Source organism: Aethalodelphis obliquidens, unplaced genomic scaffold (genome assembly GCF_003676395.1).
Source record: "Aethalodelphis obliquidens isolate GAN/ISIS:26980383/991018 unplaced genomic scaffold, ASM367639v1 scaffold1, whole genome shotgun sequence".
NCBI classification, from domain to species: domain Eukaryota; kingdom Metazoa; phylum Chordata; class Mammalia; order Artiodactyla; family Delphinidae; genus Aethalodelphis; species Aethalodelphis obliquidens.
This window is the reverse complement of record NW_020837945.1, coordinates 58,702,675-58,728,726: the sequence shown is the minus strand read 5'-3', so window position 1 is coordinate 58,728,726 and position 26,052 is coordinate 58,702,675. Positions and strand designations below refer to the sequence as shown.

Genomic DNA, 26,052 nt, shown 5'->3' with positions numbered 1-26,052 from the left:
GATCATGCTGATTTTCTTTTGAATCCAAAAGTAAATCCTGCCTGATTACCCAAATTGTCAGTGCCTGATCTTCTTGTCAACTCTTTCCTATTATGACCTTTGTCAAGAGAGTGATTGTAAAATCATTTTAACACCTGAGCTTTGATGGGAGATTGAGCGCAGAGAATTTGGGATTATATTTCCATTGATAAAGATCTAGAGTAATGGAATTCAAGGTTGTTGACTGAGGAAAGATTTTATTTGGAAGCCAGATGAAAATGCGGCAGAGATGAATAGACTGTGAAAATAGAGCTGATAATCGTATTCTTGCTCAGAGGAAAGTCTTCGCTCGAGCAGCCCATTAGTAGCAAAGTTGGAACACAGTTCTTTTTTTTTTAATTTGATTTATGAGATTTTCAAACATATACAAAAGTAGAGAGTAGAGTATAAAGAACCTCAGTTTCAACAGTGATCAACATTTGGCCAATCTTATTCTCTATCATCCATATCCAAGATATCATATCGTTACACATGTAATGATGTGGAATCAAAGTATAAATTGAATTATAATAAATACATTTGTAACTTTTATTTCCCATTCATGACAGTACTTCATGTAATTTCACAAGCTGTTTTTAAATACATGCAGGTACGTTTATTTTGTCTGTCCTTAAGTTTTAAATTTCTCCAGGAAAAGAATTTTTTTCCATGCCTCCCTCTGCAACTCTCTCTCAGGACCCAGGACAGTTGGGTGGTTGAAGCAGTGCTTCATAAATGCTTTCCACTGCAAGATACATGCTGCTGTTCTGATCACCGTAAACAAAGCTAACAGAATATTGATAAAATAGCAAAGATAAATGCAATGTTGCTCTCTAACAGCTATATGGTTAGAAATTATTATATATTTAATTGGTATAAAAGCCAATTATCACAAACTTCATCTAATGACATTATCACCTCTATTCCATCTTTTTATTCAAGAAACCAAGTCAAATACGAACCCCAAACCTGTGAAATCACTTTTTTTCTTTCTCTTCATCTTTTCACGATTTTTGTAATGTTCCCTTTAATACGTTTTGCTTTTGAAACCTGATGAGTGGAAATTCATTCAAGTCTGACTTTATAAGCGTTAGCTTTATAAGTGATTCTTGGGGCTTTTTAAATATTTGTTTTTAATCTGATATCTCTGGAAACTTTCTCCTCCCTAACCAAGAATGTGCTTGCTCTCTCTCTTTCTCTCTCTCTCTCTCTCTCTCTCTTGCATCAAGATCCACCCACCCACCCTCAAAATTACCCTTGCTGAAAACAATCAAAACTATTCCAGTCAAGGGAAAGAATTTTCCAGAATTTAAGCATCAAGTCAAAACTACATATTATCTATCAAACCAGATGTTTACCTGTTCGCTGCCAGAGAAGCTGGAGGTACATCAAAAACCAGTGACGGGAACAGCTTTGAACCTCATGCAGAAGGAGGCAGTTCAGGAAAGTTTGGGGTTCCCGTAAGCCCTGTGGGCCTGCAGATATATTTAAACTTAGAAAATGGTTTTTCTTGGCTAACCAGATTATGGCAGGCCATGTAAGTCTTTTGTCTGTAACTACATTGGGAATTTCTGCTGCCTGTTTTTTTCCTGTGTCCTGGTAAAGTCCTGCGTGATTTTAGTGAGTCACTTGGCATTCTGAGGCCTGTTCTCTTGTCTCTGAAATCTCTTCATTCTGACTTTCTATGATTCTAACTCAGTCTCTTTCACTGCCTCTTGGCATGCAACAGGAAGTATCAGCTTACCCAGGGGCATAAGTGTCAGTCAGCTCCTGAAGTGTCAGGAATTGTTGATGATCTTTATTTACATAAGATGGTGGCTTCTGATGACACTTTGAGGGTAGGACCCAGTCAAATCAAATACAACTTGGTAGGCCTAGAGTTCCCTCAGAGAATATATTCTCTCTTTCCAAGCGATTTGTAAATTAAAGCAGGCTCTAAGACAAAGTGGAGAAAAGCATCTCCTTTCCCCAAGTGGTTCCAGCTAGGCATGGGCAGCTGCAGAACTAGCTTGGTCTCCCAGAAACTCACTGGGACAACTGAAAAAGGGGAATAAAATTCTAAGCTATCTTTGAGCTATATTTCACAAATATAGCTAGGCCAGGGCTAGGCCAGGGCTACCCACCACTGACGGTATCAGTGTGCTTCCATCCAACTGGTCACTGTTGCTGAAATTTTAGTGCTTCCTCATGTTTCTTAACTAAGAACCACCGGGTTTACTAATCAATACATTACAAAAGAGCATTTAATTAAAGACATCATCTGACTTATTTTTATATGAGATATTTACAATATTGTCTTTGATTTATAAGAAGGGAAACCAATGTGTGTACAAGTTAAGGGAATTATATACAAAGCTAAACAGCAATGACAGATCCAGAATCATGTGGTATTTGAAATGCATCATCTGAGCAGTTGGTCTTCAGTGCCTTTTGCTGTTGGACTAGAAAGTGAAAGCTACTTCCAGAAAAACACAACTCTCCTTTTGAGTTCCAACTCTTTGAGTTGAGTGCTCCACTCTCTAGGCTAATATGATTTAGGTGAAAAGTACCTAAGTATCTGTTGAATTCTCTGGAACCTTTCAAATTCTGGTAAGGTCCTTCTATCATGACATATTATCAAATCTGGTAAAGCAACATAATTCTAGGGAGAGCTTTCAGCGGTATCAATTTTTGCATCCTCTTTAAGTGTTTGGAGAGCTCTCTGCCATCTCTTATGGCAGGTGGTGGCTGTTAATACTCTGGAGCAAGGTGGCAAAACTGTATTCAGAAGCTGATGCTCAATAGAAAGGACTTTAACTTTTGTGGGATTTTTTTGGTTTGGGTTTGTTTTTATAGGGTGCCGGCATGGTCGGATTCTGGAAGGTCCCTCTTCCTGGTTTGCAGACAGCACCTTCTTGCTAACTTTTGTGTGCTTTATTCCTTTGGTCCTATCCTCAGCACAAGGAAAGGCCAAATCATCCTAGATGATGTATTAGGGTCCCTAATACAAAGACCAGTAGGTTTTCTCTCTGTTCATCCAGAAGGAAGCTCCCACTGCCAGCACTCCTATCTCCACCTCAACCCCACATCCACTTCTGGACAAGGGTGGGGCTGACTGTGAGAAAGAACTGGGAAGGACATGAGGCCTGTGTTGTTTCAGTGGGGGTTTTGAGGTCACAGGGCAGATACGCCTCAGCACATAAACTTGCGCATGTTGGGAGCTATACCCCTTCATACTTGAACCTTTACAGAAGACAGACTTGGTGCACACGCAATTTAAAATTGAGGTCATGTAAATTCAGAGAGATTAAATGACTGGTCCAAGGTCAACACATTACTAAATATCAGGGATGGAACTTAAACCCCATTCTTTTGGTTCTAAATCCATGATGCTTGTCTCTATGCCTTATGACCAACAATTTCTAAAAGTCCTTTTCTACTCTCTAGTTCAATCATACTCTCCCACATTGAAGGAGAGATGCTCCAGTACAAAGCTGTTTGAACTACTCCTCCCTCCCATAATGTATTGGCATAAAATTGATTTGTTCAAGAAATACTGCTTGACTGCTTATACTAGATGCTAGGGAAAAGCAAGCAAGCAAGCCAACAGATTTAAAAACCTCTGCCCTTATGAAGCTTACAATCTATTGGAAAGAGACAGATAATAAAATAAACAAGTAAAGTATGTAGCATGCTAGATTTTGATGGATGCAAGGGAGAAAAATGAAGGAGAGGGAGACAGAAAGGGTTTGTTGGGGAAAAGGCTTATGTGGCCACCTTTGGGAAGAACATTCCAGGCAGAGAGAAAAGTAAGTGCCAAGGTCCTGTGGTGGAAGCCTGTCTGAATAATAGTGAAACAGCAAGGAGGCTAGTGTGGCTGGCAGAGCATGAACAGGAGAAAGAGCAGCAGGAAGTGATTTCAGAGAGTATCAGGGAGCCCAATCATGTACCGCCATACAGCCCACGTAAAGACCTTGGCTTCTCCTCTAAATAAGATAGGAAGCACTTGGAGATTTTGTGAAAAAGAATGACACGATTTGTCTTGACCTATATTTTAAAACAGATGTGAGAAGAGACTAGAAAGGGGAGAAAGCAGAAGCAGGGAGATTAATTAGAAAACTATGTCAACAATCTGGGAGAAAGATAATGATGGTTTGGGCCAGGTGGTAAGATTGGGGGTAAGAGTTGGATTCTAAATATATTGATAGAGCAAATAGGATATACTGACAAGTAGGATTTGGGATGAATGACAGTAAGAGTGGAGGGAACAGAGAGAGCACTGGGCAGGAAGTCTGAGATTCTGAGTTGGAGTTTTAGTCCCATGTCATGCTTTCAGTGTTACCCAAAGAAAGTCACTGAAAAGCTTAAGGCTTCATTTTTCACACCTATAAAGATGGGCTTAAAAACCTTCCCGACCTCACAAGGCTCAAATGAATATGATGTCTATGCAAAAGTTGGCTTGCTTACAATTGAATCACAGCTCTCTGTGACCCTGTCCAAGTTTCTTAGCCTAAGTGACTGTGGTAGGGAGACTGAAGTCCTATCTGGAACATTTTGAGAGCAAATATAAAAAACAAAAACATTACAGTTGTGAAGAATTACTTTAGGAAGCTTTATTTTTAGAAAGTTAAATCTCTTTCTTGACGAGCTAAATAACCATAGAAGAAAGTTGGTCCAAGAGAACTATTTTAACCAAAGCCTCATAATCCGTAGTCATACTATGGGATTTTGTACTCTTTGAACTTGTATTTATGAAATGTTACCTAGTTGGTGGTTAATAAATTCCAACCACTCCCCCCAAATCTTCACCTTCAGTTTTGGTTCTATTTAAGCACAAAAAAACTTCTTTTGGTTTCCCTTATCTCTGAGCTCATTTACCACCACCCTGGGAAGTTTCTAAATTTTTACTGCCAAGAAAACTTTGTGACTGAGTTATTCAAAGTGACTCAAATATTTACAACTTTCCCAACCTTGCTGAAGCATACAAAGCCCAAACTGTCTCTTTCCAATTCATAGATTCGGAAGAAACTCCCCTAATTGAAAGGTTCAGGATGAGTAAGGGGCAGTTGGTAAGACCCTCCCAGGGGTGAGAGGGCAGGAGTCACAAGGCAAGACTGGTGCTACCCAGGGATCTGCCTTGTCAGACAGAGCCATGTGCTCTGAGTCACACCTTCCACCTCCTCTCTTTGCTCTCTATGACCCTCCCAAGTCTTTCCCATCAAAACCTACCTATTCTAAGTCCAAGTCTCTCAATACCCTGCAAGGTAACTGATAAGCCATTTAATAAGCCAATTTAAGTTGAATTGCTAGTGAGGAAGAAGGAGTAGACCTAGGCCTCTCTGCACTTTAAGCGGAACTCCCAGAAAGATAATGGCCTAACTAAAATTATGGTGGAATGGTGGAATGCTTAGGCACTGTGAAGATAGCTGTTTCATAAAGGAGAGACTTTGGGAGAGACTCATGAAATCTCATAAGATGGTCTCCTTCTTTGCCTATACGTTAAGTGAGCAGTCCTCAAAATTGTCCTTGAGACCATTTCCGGGGTTCCACAAAGTCAAAACTACTGTCATAATCACATCAATTCCTTATTTTCATTGTCTCGCAAGTGTGCTGCGGAGCTTTCCAGAAGCTACCTGATGTGTGATGTTGCTATCACTCTGATGACTAATGAAATGCATGTTTGTAGATTTTTGTTTTTAAAGTTTATCAGTTTAAACTCAAATATGGTAAATATCAACAGACATAATTCGCTTTACAAGAAAGCTCTTTGGGGTCCTCAATAATGTTTTTATGTGTGTAAAGGGGTCCTGAGACCTTTAAATGTTTGAGAACTGCTGCTTTAATTTACCCTGTCTGATCTGGCAGCTGAGATACCAGAAAAAACAGCAAAACCAGAAGCAGGATGATAATTCCTACTAAATTCAAAACTGTGTGAGCTAATCCATTTGCAAAGGTTGGTATCTAAAAGCAAAATCAGATTGACATCTATATACTAATATGTATAAAATAGATAACTAATAAGAGCCTGCTGTATAAAAATAAATAAATTAAATTAAATTTAAAAAAATCCCCAAACAAACAAACAAAAAAGCAAAATCAAAACAGCACATATAAGGAAGTACTCCAAAATTGACCGGGTCATATCAAAAGGACACAGGCACCAACATGAAGCAGCTTTCACTGGTCAGATCAAGAACATCTGATCTGTGACGTTGTGACAAATCATAAATGCCAGCAGCATCTTTTAGGGGATAAGAGATAGAGGGGAGGATTTCACACACAGAGGAAAAATATACAGATTATCATTAATGCCCACATTTTCCACATTCCCTATGAGAATATCATGAACCAAATATTTAGAGTTGACACTTTTAATTATTCAGTATATTAATACAAATATACGAAATAATACAGAATTAAATAACATACGAAAACCTTACTAAATATATAAATATTCAATTCAACAGTGAAAACAACTTAAGTTTTAGTTTTTAGTTCCTAGGTCACTGGATAGAGACAAGAAGGCAAAAGATACTGAAAAAGTCATCAACTTGGTCGTATGATTATTTAAGAGTTCAAAATTGTTCCACTAGTTAGAACCATATATTTACAACAAAGGGATTTGTACACCCATACATGCTTCCTCTGCTATTGTGAGAAGTTAACTCATGAGAAAAGAAGCTGGGAGAGACAAAGCATTTGAATTAGCTGACTGCTATTCAGGAAACTTTCTAAATGCCGTATTTTCTAAATATGTCTTCATTATACTAGGCTGAATTTAGAATGACTAAAATAGGCCTGGGTTATATTATGAAACAAATGGATGAGAAATGCATGCCTTTTTAAAAATGTGAGCTGCTGAGACTAATAATATTTAGTCTGCTATAAAAACAGATAAGTAAAGCTAAGGTTGCCAATGTTACTTCACAATAAATTCAGTTCTGCTTCCACTGTGGTTAATATCACAGAAGTACATGAAGAATAGCAGTGAAACTGAGGGTTCTAGAAAGACCAGTTATTAGCAAAACAGTAAGCAGGTGGTGGACTAGATACCAAGTGATGAGGAAATAGACTTAACAGACCAAAGAAGAAGGGAAGAAGAGGTGGAATAGCCACAGAAAGGCAAAAGGTAGTCTCAGAAAAGTTCTTTGGTCCCTACCTTCCTGTATTCTTCTCTCTCTTTTTCATTTCTTTTCTCTTTGTTTATTCCTTTTTTTTTTTTTCCTGGAATTACAGCCATTTTTGGAGCAGAATGGCAAATTATTTGGTCCAAATCCTTAATTTTCTGTATGCAAATGTGGAAGCTCATTGAGATAGTGATTAACATAGAGTTGACACCAGTCGGAGTCAAAGTCAGTCTCTGAGTGGTGGCTCCTGATTCTAAGTCCAGTACCCTTTCAACAGCACAACATGGCATTGTTTTACAAAATCAAGTCCTACAACAGACCTGAGAGGTAAAATGACTTCCTCTTGGAACTCACAGAAGCATTGGGTAGCCTAGATGGCAGTAGAAAGTCTTGAAATTCTTACGCCTTTGACTCCAATTTCTTTTGCTCTTTTAGGTTCCTTGAAGAATGACCCTCTTTCTCCTGCTTGCCTCCTGAGTCAGATTCAAGTAGACCAGGGAATAACTTTCAGGGTTCTGTGTGACTCCTCTATGGCTCTGGGTAAAAGAAAGATCAAGATATTAACTTTGAACATTTATAATTTCTGTTCTAATAGATTTTAAGAAGATAAATAACAGAAGGATCAATAAACACAGAATTCTCCTGTGTATATTTCATCAGCCAAGAGAAGGAAGTAGACATTCCTGACCCAACATGATGTGAGGCAACTGTGACTCTCTTTAAAAGGACATGAGTAATTCTAGGAAATAATAGTTTGCTATTCCTAAGTAAGACTGTACTTGCTCAGTAATACACTTAAGACTACAAGTAAAAGAACACATTCAAGAATTCCAAATGATCTACATGTATTTTATTTATAAGACCTTGGGCTTTGTTTCCTGTGGATACTCACTTACTGGAGATCGGGTTGGGAATGGTCAAAAAGTAGACAGATAGAGGTCCTTTCAAGGTTATTAGCTTTCTAGCACTTAAACTTGGAGCATGCGGGCCTCTCTACAAGGCATGTAAACAGTGAAGTAAAAGACCTCGGATATCATCTTGGTTCCACATCTCACTCTCCATGTAATCTGAAGTAATTCTTTACCAGAAACTGCAAAGTTCTGCATGTTTTAATTGTGCCAACATTTCCAGTATCAGTGATCTGTTCAGCCGTGAAAGACAGAACAGCTCAGGCAAGAATGCCCAGGCTTATGGGTCTGTTAGCCACCTACTTTGTGATTGGATTTTGTTATGACATTTTGATATGATGGGTGGCATTTCACCCATTCAAGGGTGAAATTTTGTAGGCAAGTAGCCTTGGAATGCAAGATTCCTCCAAGCAACTCTAACCTAGTCGGTTCAATAAAGATTGCTTCACACTTTTCTCATATAAAGCACCCTTTCTTCTGCTTGGAACTAGGAGGACACTGGGATAGAGGTGAAGGTTACCACTCACCCAGCCTTCATCTGGAAAGTGTAAGTACAATTATTTAGCAAAGCAAGGATTCTCATTTTTTTTTGGAAACATATATCTTTTGTATTATCTTTCCAACTAATCACCAATTTCCGCAACACAAATTATTTACCGAGCACCTCTGTTATTTGATGTAGTACTAAGCTTAAAATAGGAAAAGTCCATCCACTGCACTACAAATAACTCAGTTTCATTTCTTTTTATGGCTGAGTAATATTCCATTGTATATATGTGCCACATCTTCTTTATCCATTCATCTGTCGATGGACACTTAGGTTGCTTCCATATCTTGGCTATTGTAAAAAGAGCTGCAATGAACATTGTGGTACATGACTCTTTTTGAATTATGGTTTTTTCAGAGTATATGCTCAGTAGTGGGATTGCTGGGTCGTATGGTAGTTCTATTTTTAGTTTTTTAAGGAACCTCCATACTGTTCTCCATAGTGGCTGTATCAATTTACATTCCCACCAACAGTGCAAGAGGGTTCCCTTTTCTCCACACCCTCTCCAGCATTTATTGTTTGTAGATTTTTTGATGATGGCCATTCTGACTGGTGTGAGGTGATACCTCGTTGTAGTTTTGATTTGCATTTCTCTAACGATTAGTGATGTTGAGCATCCTTTCATGTGTTTGTTGGCAATCTGTATGTGAAGTAAATCAGAAAGAGAAAAACAAATACCGTATGCTAACACATATATATGGAATCTAAAAAAAAAAAAAAAGGTTCTGAAGAACCTAGAGGCAGGACAGGAATAAAGACGCAGACATAGAGAATGGACTCGAGGACACGGGGAGGGGGAAGGGCAAGCTGGGACGAAGTGAGAGAGTGGCATGGACATAAATACACTACCAAATGTAAAATAGAGAGCTAGTGGGAAGCAGCCGCATAGCACAGGGAGATCAGCTTGGTGCTTTGTGACCACCTAGAGGGGTGGGATAGCGAGGGTGGGAGGGAGACGCAAGAGGGAAGAGATATGGGGACATATGTATATGTATGGCTGATTCACTTTATTATACAGTGGAAAATAACACACCATTGTAAAGCAATAATACTCCAATAAAGATGTTAAAAAAAATTAATAGGAGAAAGTGACATGATTCCACCCAAGATATAGTGTTTACCAACATTATCATTATTAGCATTGCAAAGAACCTATTTATAAGGTTAGATTATTGTGAAGTGAACTGAAAAAAATCAAGGCAATTATATAGATAATGTGGGCTTAAAAAAACCCACTTTTACCTGAAATAGTTAGATACTTGAAGAAAAGTGAGGTTTGGAATATGCATTTCATATGATTGTCTAAATCTTCTATTGGTTTCCAAATCAGCCTTGACCCAATCAAACACAAGAAGACTGCTACTCAAAATAAAGATTTCTAAAAATTAGGTGATTATCTATGATGATCTGCCCCAAAATGAAGTTGTTGTTTCTGAGAAGCTTGTGATCATTGGTGGGTTGGCTAATGAGAAATAAAAGATTATCCTCAACCTCAAATTTTACTTCACTGTAGTATGTGTGGAAGGGGCAACAACTGGCTTTAACAGAAAGAACTATCATGAAATGATGGAAAATTTCCCTAGGAAATTTTAATTTCTTCCCATTTTCTATTTAGTAATAAAGTACTGATTCATAAAAGAAAAAAAGGATGTTCTTTGAAAACCTATTAACCTATTATTGTATTGCTGTAGTCTCATGGGAAGTAATTGTGATGATTCCATTAGGAATGGTGCAAAAAGAAGTCACCTCTAGCTCATCACTAGTACAGCTTTACAGTTGAAAAACCCAACATCACACTCTCTGGCATTATACAGAATCACAGGAAAACTGCAGGGAGCCTGACTTCTCTATGAAAATAACATCTGTCATTAGAGATTACCCCTCTGTCCACAAACTATAAATTTGCTTATGTTTTTGTAAGCAAGAAATTAGTGATTTTAATCTAAAATAAACTTTTTTTGGTCATTTATCTAACAAAGAGTTGAACTTTACTTAACAGACTTTTCTTACTTACCAGATTTGTCTTACTATTGGGCAGCTCCAAGGAGATGACTCTTTGTCTACTCATATTCAATAAGCTCAAGAACTAATTCATCTCTACTCTTTCTCTCCCCACAAACTCTGCACACACACACACACACACACACACACACACACACACACACTCTCACACTCAGTTCCCCCTCTCCACTTCTATTTCTGTTCATATCACCCTTTTTTCAGGTCACCAGGTCCAGAATCTTGGTGTCATTTTTGACTGATCATGTTTCCCCACCCATCCAAAAGTTTTATGTTTCAGAAGATAATAGAAAGTAAAAGAGAGAGAGAAAGCAAAAAAACACAAAGTAAGGGTAAAGAAAGATATTCTGTAATAACCTAAATGGGAAAAGAATTCGGAAAAAAATAGATATATGTATATGTATAATTGAATCACTTTGCTTCACACCTGAAACTAACACAACATTGTAAGTCAACTATACTCCAATATAAAATAAAAATTAAAAAAAAAGAAAGATGGAAAGCAAATGTGGTAGCACTATTCACTTTCATCACAAATTGACAATCAAAATTTGTTACTTGAAGAAATAAAAAATGTCTCTATCTTTGATGATTTTCTTCCCTTTCTCCCAGCTTTTTGTATTACTTAAGTTTTGGTTTTAACAAACCAGTATTCCCTCAGCCTTGAGGGTTTGTCTCCAGAATAATTGACATTTGATTTTACTAGCTATTTAAGTATATGGAACCAAATAATCTTAAGCTGACTCGCTTCACTTCAGCAACTGAATAAGGCATTGAACAAACATATTTCCCAGAAAATACAAGACTTAATGAACAAAGGACAATTATTTTGCAAATGCCCCTTTCTACTGAAATTTACCTTGGGCTTGAATAGGTTGTATTATAAGATTCTTGTCCAAGGGGATTTTTAAAATGAATTTAAACACTTCATACTTTTCTGCTTGTACTTTACAGAAGAACACAGTAATATCAGCAAGCACAGACAGAAATAAATGCAACTAACAACAGCACCTTTCAAGTCAGGAAACTATAACTGAAAGCACATTCCAGCAGAGGTCAGGAGACCAGGATTCTAATCCTAGGCCTGCTGTTAATTAACTGTGTGACCTTAGGGAAGGAAGTCAACTTCAGTTCCTAACTGGAAAAGTGAAATGTTTGGAAAAAGTGGAATCAAACGGCCTTCTGCCTTTGACATTTTGCAGAGTGCTAAGGAGTTCTATGGGTTTAGGTTTATGTGCAATAAGATTATCTGATTTGCAATCTCCTGTCCCATACAGAACAAATCCCTTTATCTACTTTTGCAAAAGGGTCATTGACACTGGTGATTTGTTGCTTTTCTTATAAAGTCACAAGAATTAATCAGGTGTTTATATAAGGCTTATGCAAAATTAAATGTTCAAAAAACTGAGAAGGTGAAAGATATTCGTCTATGAGACATAAAATAAAAAGGAAAAAAGGTAGCATTTGAGTGAGATTTTTTTTTTTTTTTTTTTGTGGTACGCGGGCCTCTCACTGCTGTGACCTCTCCCGTTGTGGAGCACAGGCTCCGGACGCACAGGCTCAGCGGCCATGGCTCACGGGCTCAGCCGCTCCACGGCATGTGGGATCTTCCCGGACCGGGGCACGAACCCGTGTCCCCTGCATCGGCAGGTGGACTCTCAACCACTGCGCCACCAGGGAAGCCCTGAGTGAGATTTTTAATAGAAATGTAAAATAACACTCAAAGCCAACATTTTTTTCTTTCCTCTCTGTCAGTCATGTGAGCTGGAGAAAACTCCCATACCACCCCTTCATCTTGGGAAATTCCCATTACATACAACATAAACCGCAGCTTTGCATTAGCTTTCCTAAATTATGCACTGTCTTCAGAAACTAAAGAAATTTAATTCTTCCCAGCTGGCTGACACCTCTTGTTTGATACCATCTCTTGTTTTATATTGTCTCACAGTGTTTAAGACTCAGCATCTATGAGGTACTGAATTTGCAATTAAAAAAAAAATGGAATTGAACAAATCCCTTTGAAAATCTACCCTTCCATTCATTCACTCATTCATCTTTTAATGAACATTTATTGACCACCTGGTATACATAAGGCACTGTGATAGTTGTTGTAGGGGCTGGAGAGAAATTAACAGTGTATAAGGGCAGAATGACATGATGCAGTTATTATAAGTATGGATCACCTGTATGTTTGCCTAGAGTGTCTGAGCCATAGTGAGGGTATAACATAGAAAGCACTACTCAATTAGTGATCATATCAGACAAGTTCACAGTCTCTTAAGTGGGGTAGCTGACCTGTGGAATGCTGTAAAAAGAGAAGAGATTGTCCTGGGTGGAATGAACACAGCCTGGGTGCCAAGACTTCCCTGCTTTTGCCATTAGATGATTCCATAGTGATTGAATAAACATTTTCCACATGTCCTCTCATCAATCCTTACTCTGAATTTATAAAAAAATTGGCCTTTAAACCATCTTGGCAAATGAAATGCAGAAACTAATGTCCAATTGCAAGAAAATGACACTGAAGTGTTTTAAAATACCATCAACATTTATGTATTCTGGAAACACCAAACCAAACACATGGTTGTCACCCCTTTACTTATATCTTCATTTTACCCCCGAATTGTCATTAAACAATCATTTTTTTCCTTCTTTGTACTTCCCATGGGGACTCACCTCGGTCTTGGTTCCGACGATGTTTCCAGTATAGTAGGATTGAAATTAAGACCAGAAGAATTACCAAGGAAACAATACTTAACAGTAGTGGAACTGAAAACCAAAAGCCTGTGGATATTGAAGGGAGAAAAGGAAAAACAAGTCATAAGTGGAAGCTGTAGAGGCAAAAAGCGATAAAGAGACAGTTGTGATGAGTTTTTACTAGAGCTGAGCTTTCAATGAAAATTATTCTTAAATATATATATATACTGAAGTCTATATTCATGACCTCACATTATTTTAATAACATTTAAATAATAATAATCACTAACATGTTTTATGTAGTTACAAAGTTGTAGGAGCTTTGAATGTGTTACCTCATTTAATCCTCTAAATAGCCCAAGAGTTAGGTCTTCTTATAATTATCTAACAGATTAAAAAAACAAACAACTGAGGCTCAGAGAAGTTAAGTAAGCCCAGAATCAGTGTAGTAAGTGGTAGAACAAGGCTTGCTCAGAGGTCTGTTTGCCTTCAAAGCACATATTCTTTGCCATACTATCCATTAAAGTAATATGTTTATTGAGGAATTGTTGAAAAATACAGAGAAATATAAAGGAAAAGAATAATGAATCTCATGATTCCAACCCCCAGGAATAACTCATCTCAATGTTTTTATTGTGTTGCTTCTAATCTATGCCTTTGTTATTAAATCTCTTTCCAATAGTCAATAGATGCAACTTAGCCTGAATGTCAGCCCCTCAGTGTCACTGTGTAATACAAAGGCAGAAGAAACACTCCCTGATTTGCGAGTCTCCAGCATCTTCTCCATACCTTTATCATGGAATTTGTCACATCATACTTTAACTGAGCACCTTCAGATTTGTCTAATTTCACTGGTTCTAGTGCTCGACATAATGCTTTAAGCATGAACGATTTTTAGTATATGTTCGCAGAATGAACAAACATTATACAAAGGATGCATAAACATTATAAATGATATGTCAATTTGGGCACTCTTGGAAAGACATGTTCCTTTTCAGATTTTTGTTTTTCAGGGAAATTTACCCTTCACCGTGGCTGAATCTGAGGATCTCTTCACAAATGTCCAAAGCTAATACTGTAAACCTCTTGAGCAAATTTACCTAAACGTTTACTTTTTGATTAATCTGCTTTTTCAAGGACCCCAGAAATGACTACAGGATATGTTCACTAGAGGCCACCATACCAATGAGGTCTAAACTTTTCCAGCTTTTATTGTTTACAATGCGCCCAGAAAAAAAGCAGCAATATCTTTTTATAGGAGGCTTATTGCTGAGTGCCTCATCCAGAGTTAGTGCTTCAAAACTGCATAGAGAAAGAAAACTGTGGCAGTCATCACTAAAGTGTCCTGTCTCTAAAACCACCGCTTTCTTTATTCTCTCTCCCATAATCTTTACCTCTTGTATTGATGAGGCCCAGAGACAGCAGTTTAGATAGAAACGCAGGAGAGCAAAAGAGGTCCTGAACAGGAGGCAGTTTATTTTAAAAGAGGGTGAGGAAAACATCTCAGATTGGCCCCCTTCCTAAAAGCCCCTTTCCCACAGCGTAGATAATGCAAAGGTTTCATCCTGAATGTGGCTTCTTCCAGGAAAACATCCTAATCCCTCCAGATTGAGCTGATGCTCCTTTTCCCCTCTCTCAATCCTCCCATGGTGTACCACAGCTGTCTTTTTTTTTTTTTTAAGTAGAGAAAGGTTTATTGCAGGGCCAAAGAAGAACAAGTGGCTCATGCTGAAAAACACGAACTCCTACTATAGCTTTCTTATTGAAGGATTTATCATGAAGTTTTACAATTGCCCAGCTCCTTTTGCATTCCCTCCTAGACTAGAAGCTCCCCGTGTGAAGGGACTGAGTCCTCACTGTTTTGTTTCTGGCAAAACAAATGCTCAGTTAGTAGCACGGAAGAATAAATCAATGGATGGATCTCAGCAAAAGCGTTCAGTATGTGGGCAACATACCACATTTGCCAAGGTAAAATTGGCTTTATTGGCTTCCTCAACTCTGTTTTTCTTTCCCTACTTATCCCTTTCTCTCCCTTATCAGCTCCTTTGCTAAAGGCCAAGAGGCTCTGCAGAGCATTCACCACCTTGCAGGTGTGTGTCCACAAATGTGACCACGGTAAAGCTTGCCCTCTCTCTCTTACCTTTGTTCACAGTTTCCCTGTAGTCGGTCACAGTCCCCAGGTGCAGTACCTGGCAGATCACCTCCTTCCCCACCTGACTCTTGGGGTCTTTGATCTGGAGGATGCTGGTGACAGACGTTGTCCCATTGGGGTGTGAGAGAATCTCAGTACTGTTCTCAATCTCTGACCCAGAGACCTTCCAGGAGATCATAGGGGCTGGGCGAGCATTGGCAGAGCAAGTGATATTTAGGTGGTCTTCAGATAGTTTATAGTGAAGGAATACTGTGGGCTGTACTGGGACAAAAAAAATGATCTTCCATCAGTTAAGCATGGTGTGAGTGCTACACTCTCCTCAGAGAGATGAGAAAAAGATCTTTACAGAAAGACAGTGGAGGCTAGAAAGATAAGGTAACACATCCATTCCAAACTGCGGCCTTCCGGGTTCTTTCTGTGTCTAATTCTCTGAATTGCAGGAGAGAGGCTGGCCTAGTACAACCCTGTGACAAGTACGATCCTCCCTGTAGTTTGCCTCTAGGAGAATTAGCTGGAGGGACAGAAGGTACCTTCTCCCCCAAACAGTGCAGAGCCTAATTATTCTTTTCTCTTCCATGGGCAATGTAAGATCTCTGCCTTCTTCTGGGTACCCCTCTCAAATAGTTTGACAATGACCACTAATCGGCACCTCCACACAAGTAGTCTGCACTTCTCAGAAGTGCGAGGGCAGTTTCAGAACAGAGAGCCCGTAGGGGGGCTGCTGCTTAGAGAAAGCCTTTTTCTGTTTGGAACTGAGCCAGGGAGCAAGATGCATGGAGCAGACTTGGCAAGTCCCTGCTTGAAATAGCTATACAAAACGTCACTTAGAAATTCATAGTCAGTAGTCAGAAAATCACAGAATGACAGTTGTAAGGACCGTGGAGATCACCTTATGGAGTTAACAGAAAATAACTAGCTTATGAAAGAAGGACATTATTTTTAGGTCAGCTGTATCCTGTTCCCTTTCAAAAGTCCCTTGATTAATGAGTTCATTTCCTTTGGAATATACAGTTTATCTCTGCTGAGCAAATGTAAACTTGCCTTTCTTGTGGTTGGCTTTGGAGCCCACAAGATAATTAAAGGGCAATGCTAAATGAAAGCTTGTCTGTGCTCAGAAGTTCAAGAAGTGGGTGGGTGGCAGTAGGCTGGAGAAAATGAGCCTATAGGACGGTGGCTCTGTCCAGAGTGCCCAGATTACTAACATCAATAAGCCCTGGAGGAAGAGACATAAGGTAAAGGAAGATGAGTATGGTTGACATGGCCAGATTGGCAGCAGGGTTCTCTGGTGTATCAAAGAATGACTTAGATGAAAGCTATAAGTTGTGGCTGGAAAGGATCAGTGTGGAAAAGAACTACAGAATTACTCGCTAGAAGATGCAGGAGAGTCTGCTTTTTGGGCAAAAAAATAATACAAAGGTTATGAGTAAAGAAGGGGGAGTAGGAGAAAGAAAGATGAACAAAAAAGAAAAAGAAAAGGAAACAGACAGAAATGAGAAAAATATGACACAAGAAGGAAAAGGAAGAAAAATGGTGGAAAGAAGGAAGGAAGGAAAGGAGAGGGAGGGAGGGAAGAAAAAAGAGCAAGGGAGGAAAAAAGGAAAGGAAAGAGGAAGGAAGGATTGGAGGAGGGGAGAGAGAGAGAAAGACAGGGAGACAGAGGGAGAAAGAGGAATGAAAGAAATAGAAATCAAGAAGAAAGCCTGATGCAAGATCCTGCAGAGAGGACTCATTACAGGCAAAATAAGTGAAAGAAACTTGTATTTGGTGTTGTCTTACCTCCCTTGCATTCTTATTTATTGAGCCTCTTCTTATCCCTTGTCCAATATTCTTGGTGTGCACAAACTCTCATTTTAACATTCCTAATAACCCCGTCTAAGTTTGTCGTTTCCCTTCTAAAACTACCACCAAGCGTGCCATCCTCCAAAGTTACCCCTTATTCCTAATTCTGAATTCTTGATCTCAGCTAAGCATCAGTTAAGAAGAAAGGAATCTTATCAAAATAAGCCTCTTGGATTTTAAAAGAATGCTTATTATTCAGTTAAATCCCTAGTAGGCATCAGGAATGAAGAGCCTCTGATGCATGTCTCCTTATCAATCCTGATACAGCTAAACTGAAACAAAATTAGAGGGACCCCTATAACTGGCTCCAGCTTAGCCCAAGCTGGCTTTGTCCTTAGATCCAAAAATACTAAAGCTGTTAGAGACCCTAGAAATGATCTACTTCACACTTCTGGTGCAGATAAATAAACTCTGGTACAGAGTGGACAGGATTCTTCTAGGGTCACATGACTGCTAATTGCAAAGCCAGGTCTGAACCACATCAGTGCTTATAGAGAACTTATCCTCACTATGGTCCTTAATTTACTCTTGTTGACAACAGTATTTGTCAGGGCAAAGATAACTCCAGGCAGAGATTCAACATAGTCCTTTGAACTCTCCAAATAACAGTAACCACAGTTACAGTAGACATGAAAGGCCAAGTGTCCTCTCATGAGCCATTCTGGGGTTAGGATCCTGAAAAACTAGGCACTACCACTACATTCCAAACATTCTGCAAAATAACATTTCAAGCCAGAGACAATGTATTCTCAGAGACTCTCACCAAAGAGAGTGAGGCAGGCTATTCCTGAGATCTTCCCAGAACCAAAGGTATTGAAGAGGCACTTGTAACACCCTTCATCTTCCAAGGTGGTATTCCAGAAGGTAATGGTTGAGTTCGTGAGTCCCAGCTGGGTGATGTTTATCTTGTCCTTATAGGCAGGCTGGACTACAACCCCATGGTTCTGGCTAAAGGTGATCATGTTTTCTGGGCTTACAGCCTTGATTTTTTGCCATGTCACAATCAAAACTTCCTGGGGATTTTGCAGAGAGCATCTTAAAGAAGCAGGTGCGTTCAGCAACTCTCTTACATCTTGGGTCTCCACTTTCATCATGGAATCATAAAAAACATTTAAATTTTAATACATACACAAATATACATTTTTTTGATTAAAAACAATGCACGTTCAAAGTCAAATTTAGAAAAGATACAGAAAAATGCAAAAAAAGAAAACGTTTACCTACCTTCCTGATGTTGCTAGAGAAATATAAGTTCAAATATTTGTTCAGTCTTTAAGAGTAGCAGAGGAGAAAAATAAGAAAGCAAAATCCCAGTGATCAGAAATTACATGAAGAATCCCTGTAGGCTGGAAATTAGGTGAAGTGAGGTTGAAGATGGAAAGTGCCAAATAGGATAGAAGCATCACCAAGTGAGTTTATGCCTGGAGCAGTAACAGGAATAGCTAGGAATAAGAAAGGGCCAACGGACAATAGGCAGAGTGATTAGTTTAAGTGAAGAAGGTATAGCAGCTCTGGACATTCCACACACATACCTGCAAAGGAAGGAGCAGCAGTAGTGATGTCTGCCTTCAGGAAGCAGTGGTGAGTATAGGAACACAAGATAGAGAGATATACAGGACAGTGCTCCAGGAGGCTGATAGTACCAGAGAGATTTGACCACCAAATGACAATCTACACATTCCCCTATTTTTACTGTATGCAGTGCAGAATATAAGGTATGGCAATAATTTCTTCCCCCTCCAATGCTGGCTAGTCATATTGATATGATAGATGACTCAATGGGAGATCTCAGTAAAACAAATAGCCAAACATTTGAGAAAGTTAACACAATGATAGAGGAATAATAAACTCTACAAACCCAAGAACTCACCAAATGAATAAAAATATCATAAATAAATTTATTTATCATAAATAAATTTATTTATTTATTATCATAAATAAATAAATTTTGATGTGAATAAATGTGATATCTTAAGTGTGAAAAGGAACCAGCACTGTAGATAGTAGAAACTATAGATGCAGAAAATGAGAAATGTAAACTCTTAACAGACTTAGCAGAATGAATATCACTGAAGAGTAAATTAGTAAGTAGGAAGACCAGGTCATAGAATTTTTCCAGAATGTAGCACAAAGGGATAAAGATATAGAAAGGATTAAAGAAAAATTCAAAGACTAGAATGTTTCAGCATGAGTCCAGTAAGCATTTTAAAAGGAGAGAAAGGGGAGAATAGAAGACAAAAACACTGTAAGGAACAAAAATATATTTTTCAAAATGATAAAAGGAGGAATCTAAAATAAGACATACTAATCATGAATTTTCATGCACCTAACAACATAACTCTGACATATATAAAAACCTAATAGAACTACAAAGAAAAATCCATAATCATAATGAGAGAGTTTTTCATTGTTCTCTTGGAATTTTCACTTCCACATATTAAAAAAATAAGTAAGCCGCATAGCACAGGGAGATCAGCTCGGTGCTTTGTGACCACCTAGAGGGGTGGGATAGGGAGGGTGGGAGGGAGGGAGATGCAAGAGGGAAGAGATATGGGAACATATGTATATGTATAACTGATTCACTTTGTTATAAAGCAGAAACTAACACACCATTGTAAAGCAATTATACTCCAATAAAGATGTTAAAAAAAGTAAATAAAGCAATAAAATCAAATATAAGGATATAGAACATTTGAAAAACAAATTTTTATATACAACTTATTATATATGTATGTGTAGTATGTGCATATGAGCATGTATTTGTAAACTTTTACCCAAAAGAAAACATACAATCTTTTCAAACAACATACGGAACATACCCTCAAATTGAACTTGAAATAGTGTACAAAAAAATGACCTTGAACTCTGTCCATAATGCAATAAAATGAGAAATTTACATGCTTCTTTTAACTCCTTAATTATACCAGAAATCATAACAAGAATTATAAATCACTATGAATGACAATAAGAATATCTTATATTAAAATCTGTAGAAATTTACAAAGCAGGTCTCAGAGGGAAATATTTAATCCTAACTTAATTTACTGGGAAACAAGAAAGACTGAAGAAAATGAATACACACAGATATCCAAAATTCCCACCCCACCCAAGAAATGATAAAAGGAGTGAATTAATAAAGTTGAAGGCACAAATTAATAAAATGGTACAAAAAATTTTGACTTAAAACACCAAATCTGTTATTTTTTTTAAGACTAATAACACAGATAAACTGTTAGAGTAATTAGAAAAAAAGAAGGCAGCATAAACAAACAATATCCACTCAACAACATCAAGCATGAAAAGACGGGCATAGCAACAAATACAAATTGGAACCCACAAGTGTTGCATAATTCCAATTTTAGTGAGGTGTACTCTTGGTAGATGTGAAAAGTTCTGGGGGGAATACCGGTTGTTAGGATTGGGGTTTCCAAAAGGTTTGTTGGGATTTTGCAGAGCAGAGATCTGAAGAAATTGCTGCTTTTAGAATAGAGAGTAGAAAAGGGATCAAAACTAGAGTTTTAACTTCTTGGGTAACTTTTCTCTCTGACTAATAATTTAGTGGAAGGTTTATAACTCTTCGCTGCATATATGAAACTCCATTTAGGGTTGGTAAATCCTATGTTGTACATGGTATGAAACTTCCCTTTCCTACCCCTGTGAAGGCTGATGTAGTACAACATCACGCAGCAGGTGATAAAAGGCCAGCAGCAAAGTGAGGTGTGGTCTCCTATGGAACCGAGGAGAAGGGACTGGCACAAGTAGGAAATTCAGCAGATGAGTGGAGAGCATAGGTGTATGTTTTATATGATAGACTATGTGAACCTACGTAACTTCCATATTTCATTATTTTTAGTATTTTTCTGTGAGAGGGACACACCCAAATTTAAGGCTTATTACCAGACTACCTTCCCAAAAGGCCATATTCATTCACACTCCCTTAGGCATTCCCATATCTTTACAAACATAGGGAATTATTATTTTAAACATTATTCAATTTGATAGGTGAAAAATGATATCTTAATTTAGGAAGAATTTTTTCATGTCTGGTTTTATCTAGGAAAAGTTTCTTAATATTAAATTCTTTGAAAACATTGGAAAAAATGTGGAAAGCAGAAAGAACCAGTCCTCCAAACGAATTACACACTTAAATAATTCATGCAGACAGATGAACTAACACAGCACAAACAAGAGTGGCCAAACGTTTCCACTCCAAAAACTGTGTTTCCTGGATTCCACGCAGGGGAATTGAGTATCTTTACCTTGTGCCCTGCAAAACATCATGGCAGCCAAGAACCAAATCAGTTGGAAGGTAGACAGATGACAGAAGAGCCTCCTCAACACCTGAAGACAGAAAGCAAAGTACAGAAGTGGGCATTTGGATGTGGACAAAGCTAAGGAAGCTTCAATCTAATCGCTGTTTCAGGAAATGCTGCAGCTAAAGTTTTAACCACCGGAAACCTTTGGTTTTGTGGAAGCAGAACCAGAGACTATAAATGGAAGAAATAACAGAGGGTGCTCAGGATATGGGAAGGGAAAAGCAGCAGTGTGGTTCCTTCATTATGGCCATCAATAAGCAATTTGAGGCCTTGCTTCCAAAGCCACCACTGTCAAGACTGCTGGGAAAACAAACTGCCATAAGTATACTCAGAAAACATAGAGACGGCAAATGCTGAAGAACATTCTCTCCCCAGATAATCCACATCTGTTTATATTAAAAATGTAACTCAGGTTGTAACCACTTGGCAGCATATGTGACTGCTGAGGTAGATTTTCCTGCAAATTTTGCACAGTTTATGTAAATTTTACCTTTTAAAAACCAGTAGTGGCTTTATTTTTTCTTCATTGCTTTATGTTCATGTGTCTGGCAGAAATCCTTGGCCTTTTTACAAATCATGGTGGTATTTAAGGGACTATTATTCTGGGTATAATTTTGCTATAAAATGAGAGAGTGGAATGGAGACAGAATAACTTTACTCTGCAGCAGCCCCATGGCTGGCTTTGGTCTACATTAGTGTGTTCATTGTAAGGGGGTATAAGCAAGGAATGTAAATTTTCCCTATATTTTTTCCTATATTCTATATTTTTCTATAATTGAGGTATGTAAGAAATATAGGTTTCTCTGTATTTTTCTTTAACTTGAACTTTATTTTTATTTCATGTTGCCATTCCAACTAGAGGTAGAGACTTAATTTCAGTCAATATCACATAATCTCTGTCAGTTTAGCCCACCAACACTTCACAATTGTCCCAAGCTCTGGCACTGCATCCATAGTCCTGGGAATGCCAAGCCGTGGGACAGGACCATTAACCCTTGGTTACAACCATCTATCCATGCTGGCACTATGTTCCCTTCAAGTCATCCTGCTCATCGGTTTGTGCAATTAAATCTTGTGCTTACAGGATGTTCTCTCATGTTTCCCGATTCTCCAGATTCTGTGCTCTTGGATTCTTCTGTGCTGAACAAAGGAGAATTCTGCAAGGCTCTCTGACTAGACTCCCATGTATCTGTCCCTCTCTGTTTTACAGTTCCCTCGCCATGATGGGCAGGCTTGCCTCTTCCCACAGTTCCCCACAAGAAAGCAAGGCACAGGTGTTTTCTGTTCTTTGATTTCAATACCTACCTGTAAGTTCTATTCACCACCCTCCTGGACTCCCTACTCCCAGGGGCCAGGCACAGAGCATCCTTTTCAGGACACAAGCCGACACTAGTCAGTCCCTCTTTGCTCTCCCACCTAGGGTTAAAGAAGCTGCTTCCTCCATCACCTTGTATTCTTCCCATCAACTTTTTCTGGGATGAAGGCCTGTCCTTGGCCTTTCAGCATTTAGGCTTTTAAAACTCAAATGCTTAGGCTTTTGCTATTTCAAAACTTTGGCTTCTGAGTGTCCATCAACAGATGAATGGATAAAGAAGATGTGAATGGATAAAGAAGATATACAATGGAATATTACTCAGCCATAAAAAGAAATGAAACTGAGTTATTTGTAGTGAGGTGGATGGACCTAGAGTCTGTCATACAGAGTGAAGTAAGTCAGAAAGAGAAAAACAAATACCGTATGCTAACACATATATATGGAATCTAAAAAAAAAAAAAAAGGTCATGAAGCACCTAGGGGCAAGACGGGAATAAAGACACAGACCTACTAGAGAATGGACTTGAGGATATGGGGAGGGGAAAGGGTAAGCTGGGACAAAGTGAGAGAGTGGCATGGACATATATACACTTCCAAACGTAAAATAGATAGCTAGTGGGAAGCAGCCACATAGCACAGGGAGATCAGCTCCGTGCTTTGTGACCACCTAGAGGGGTGCGATAGGGAGGGTGGGAGGGAGGGAGATGCAAGAGGGAAGAGATATGGGGATATATGTATATGTATAGCTGATTCACTTTGTTATAAAGCAGAAACTAACACAACATTGTAAAGCAATTACACTCCAATTAAGATGTTAAAAAAAAACAAACAAAAAAACTTTGGCTTCTGAAACTAAAAAGTTTTCTTTGGCATTCGAATTCCACACCATCATGTCACATGGAAATCCAGGCTCTAGCAAAGGCTGCGATGAGGAATGCAAATAGTTTGGCTTTCTGAGTAAAAATCTGTCTTTTAGGATAAGAGAGAAAGCAGACACACACCAAAACACAAGATGTACGAACTGGGGGCCAGCAGTGTTTAAGAAACAGAAGCACAGTGATTGAGGCAAAGGGAATTAGAAAGAAAGCTTTGCTATTAATTATATACACATTTCCTCTGGCTGACTTGAGTTCAGGCTAGCACCAATATTAGATGTGTAAGCTAGGACAAATCATTTTACCTCTCTGAAATGCAGAAAAAAATAATAGTACCAACCTTCTCTCTGTTAAAAAGACTAAATGAGATAGTATATGTAAAGCTCCTAGAACAGTGACTGATACAAATACGCACTAAATCAATGTTGCTGTTATCTCTTTGGGTTACTATGAGAATTAATTAAGCATTTAAAGTACTTAATACAGTGCCTAAGGTATGGTAAAAGCCAATATATATTAGGTAACTTAAAAAAATTCATTAATCAGATCACACAATAATGGAAATAGAGAAGTCCATTTATAACCTTTGTCAAGAGGGCCAGGGTTCAGAGGCCTGGGTCTTACCTGACAGCTGCCCATCTACTTTGCCCCTATACATACCTCTTCCCTGAAAATTTCTAGGTCCAAATCCTGATCCTGCCACATACAGTCACATGGACTTGGAAAGCTTAACCTCTCTGCCTGTTTCTCTATTTGTAAAATTGGATAATAACTCCTCCTTTGAAGGATAGTGGTGAAGATTAAGAGCACCTGGCACTCAGTAAACACTAGCTCTAAGGCCACCATTCTCCTTTATTAAGGAAAACAGTGAAATAACTGGCTGTGTGATCCTGCCAATAAACTATATACAAAAAAAAAAAACCTACCTCCAGGCATTACTTGTATTTAGATTTTAATTTTTATTATTTTTATCAATTACCAATGTAAATGAAAATCCTCTCCTTCCTTCATTTTGTCATATACACAGGTCCTGAATAAACAAAATGTCTGTCTCTCGTGGATACTCAGGGTTTTAACCCCGATTTATCCAATCCTTTATGGCTTCCCAAGGCAAAGACCCAGAGGATGCAGAAAGAGGCTGGAGCATCACAGAGGGCGCCAGCTCTCCTGGACAGCCTGAGCCTGAAATTCTGCAACCCCACCCCAGGTTTCAGGGCCCAAACGGAGCCAATACAGCACCCTCTATCCCCGCCGCCAGCGCCCGCCTCCCAGCCCAGTTCCTGTCTGAGGATGTCAAGGATCTTCGGAGAAGCGTCTCCGGAGCCTGCGCCTGGCAGCATCCTTTTTCCAGCGCACTGGGACGGAGTACCAGAACGCCAGGAACGGCCTGTAAACCACCCTTTGGAAGGCAAAATCCGCTTCTCAGCAAGGTTAAGAGCTGAGGGGAAAGCGCTAGCAGAAATCCCATCTCCGAACCAGACTGGGGAGAGCCGCAGCCCGGCGCTCTCAGCCCGCCACCGCCCCAGGGCCGCCGGAGCGATGTCGCCCATCCTGCGCCCCCTTTCCCACGCCTGGCCCGGCTCACCAGCCACTCCATCCTCGCTCCTGGCCGCGCGGGGTGTTTGGCTTCAGCTGGGAAGCCCGGAGGGATCTCACACCGGACCAGACTGAGCTCCTTCAGTTCTGTGGAGCAAGGATGCGCCCCGCCAGCGCCTGAGGAGAGCTGCCTCACTCCTCCTCCGACACAAATACCCCTCCTCCCCACCCCCGCCCCGCCCCCCAAGCAGAGGCGTGAAGACCAGTTTTTTCCAGTTTACTTGTAGGGGATAAAATAAAATAAATAGTACTCCTCTTTTCCTATCTTCAAAACGATTCGCAGTTTTCAGAGGTGGCAACTGGGGAAACAGAATATGTTTGAAAAAATATACACCGTTTCCATTTTCATTGTACAGACAGAAAGGAAACAGGGAGAGGTGGGAAGACATGAATTGTTTCCCTGCGTTGGCGCTTGGAGGAATGGCAATCTACACTGTGCAGCTGGCAAGTGCGAAATGATTTTTGAGCAACGTTACACAGTTTCCACAATTACCACCTCGGAAAATCCAAATATTTTGAAGCTGAATTTAAACAGTAGACACTTTACAAAACAAATGTATATTTATTTTTATCCAGAACCAAATTATATATTGAAGCTATCAATGCTGTAATGATCTCTCATGATGTGACTGGGTTTTTTCCTCTATGTGTGGAGTTTTCTTTC

The 26,052-nt window shown here is 39.0% G+C and overlaps 1 protein-coding gene across 3 annotated transcripts; it reads right to left on the bottom strand.

The window, feature by feature from the left end:
* Positions 1-2,265: 2,265 nt before the first annotated feature.
* Positions 2,266-25,483, bottom strand: CD200 (CD200 molecule). 3 transcript variants are annotated; one of them, XM_027104607.1, is made up of 6 exons: positions 25,378-25,483; positions 21,546-21,627; positions 18,050-18,370; positions 15,436-15,708; positions 13,275-13,382; positions 2,266-7,660 (listed from the first exon to the last, which is right to left on the bottom strand). In XM_027104607.1, exons 1-6 carry the CDS (start codon positions 25,387-25,389, stop codon positions 7,653-7,655), a joined length of 804 nt encoding a protein of 267 aa, XP_026960408.1. In that variant the 5' UTR covers positions 25,390-25,483; the 3' UTR covers positions 2,266-7,652. The 3 variants fall into 3 exon arrangements, with proteins under 3 accessions (XP_026960408.1, XP_026960418.1, XP_026960397.1); XM_027104596.1 differs by lacking the exon at positions 2,266-7,660 and having other exon boundaries at positions 12,290-13,382; XM_027104617.1 differs by lacking the exons at positions 2,266-7,660; positions 21,546-21,627 and having other exon boundaries at positions 12,289-13,382.
* Positions 25,484-26,052: the final 569 nt, after the last annotated feature.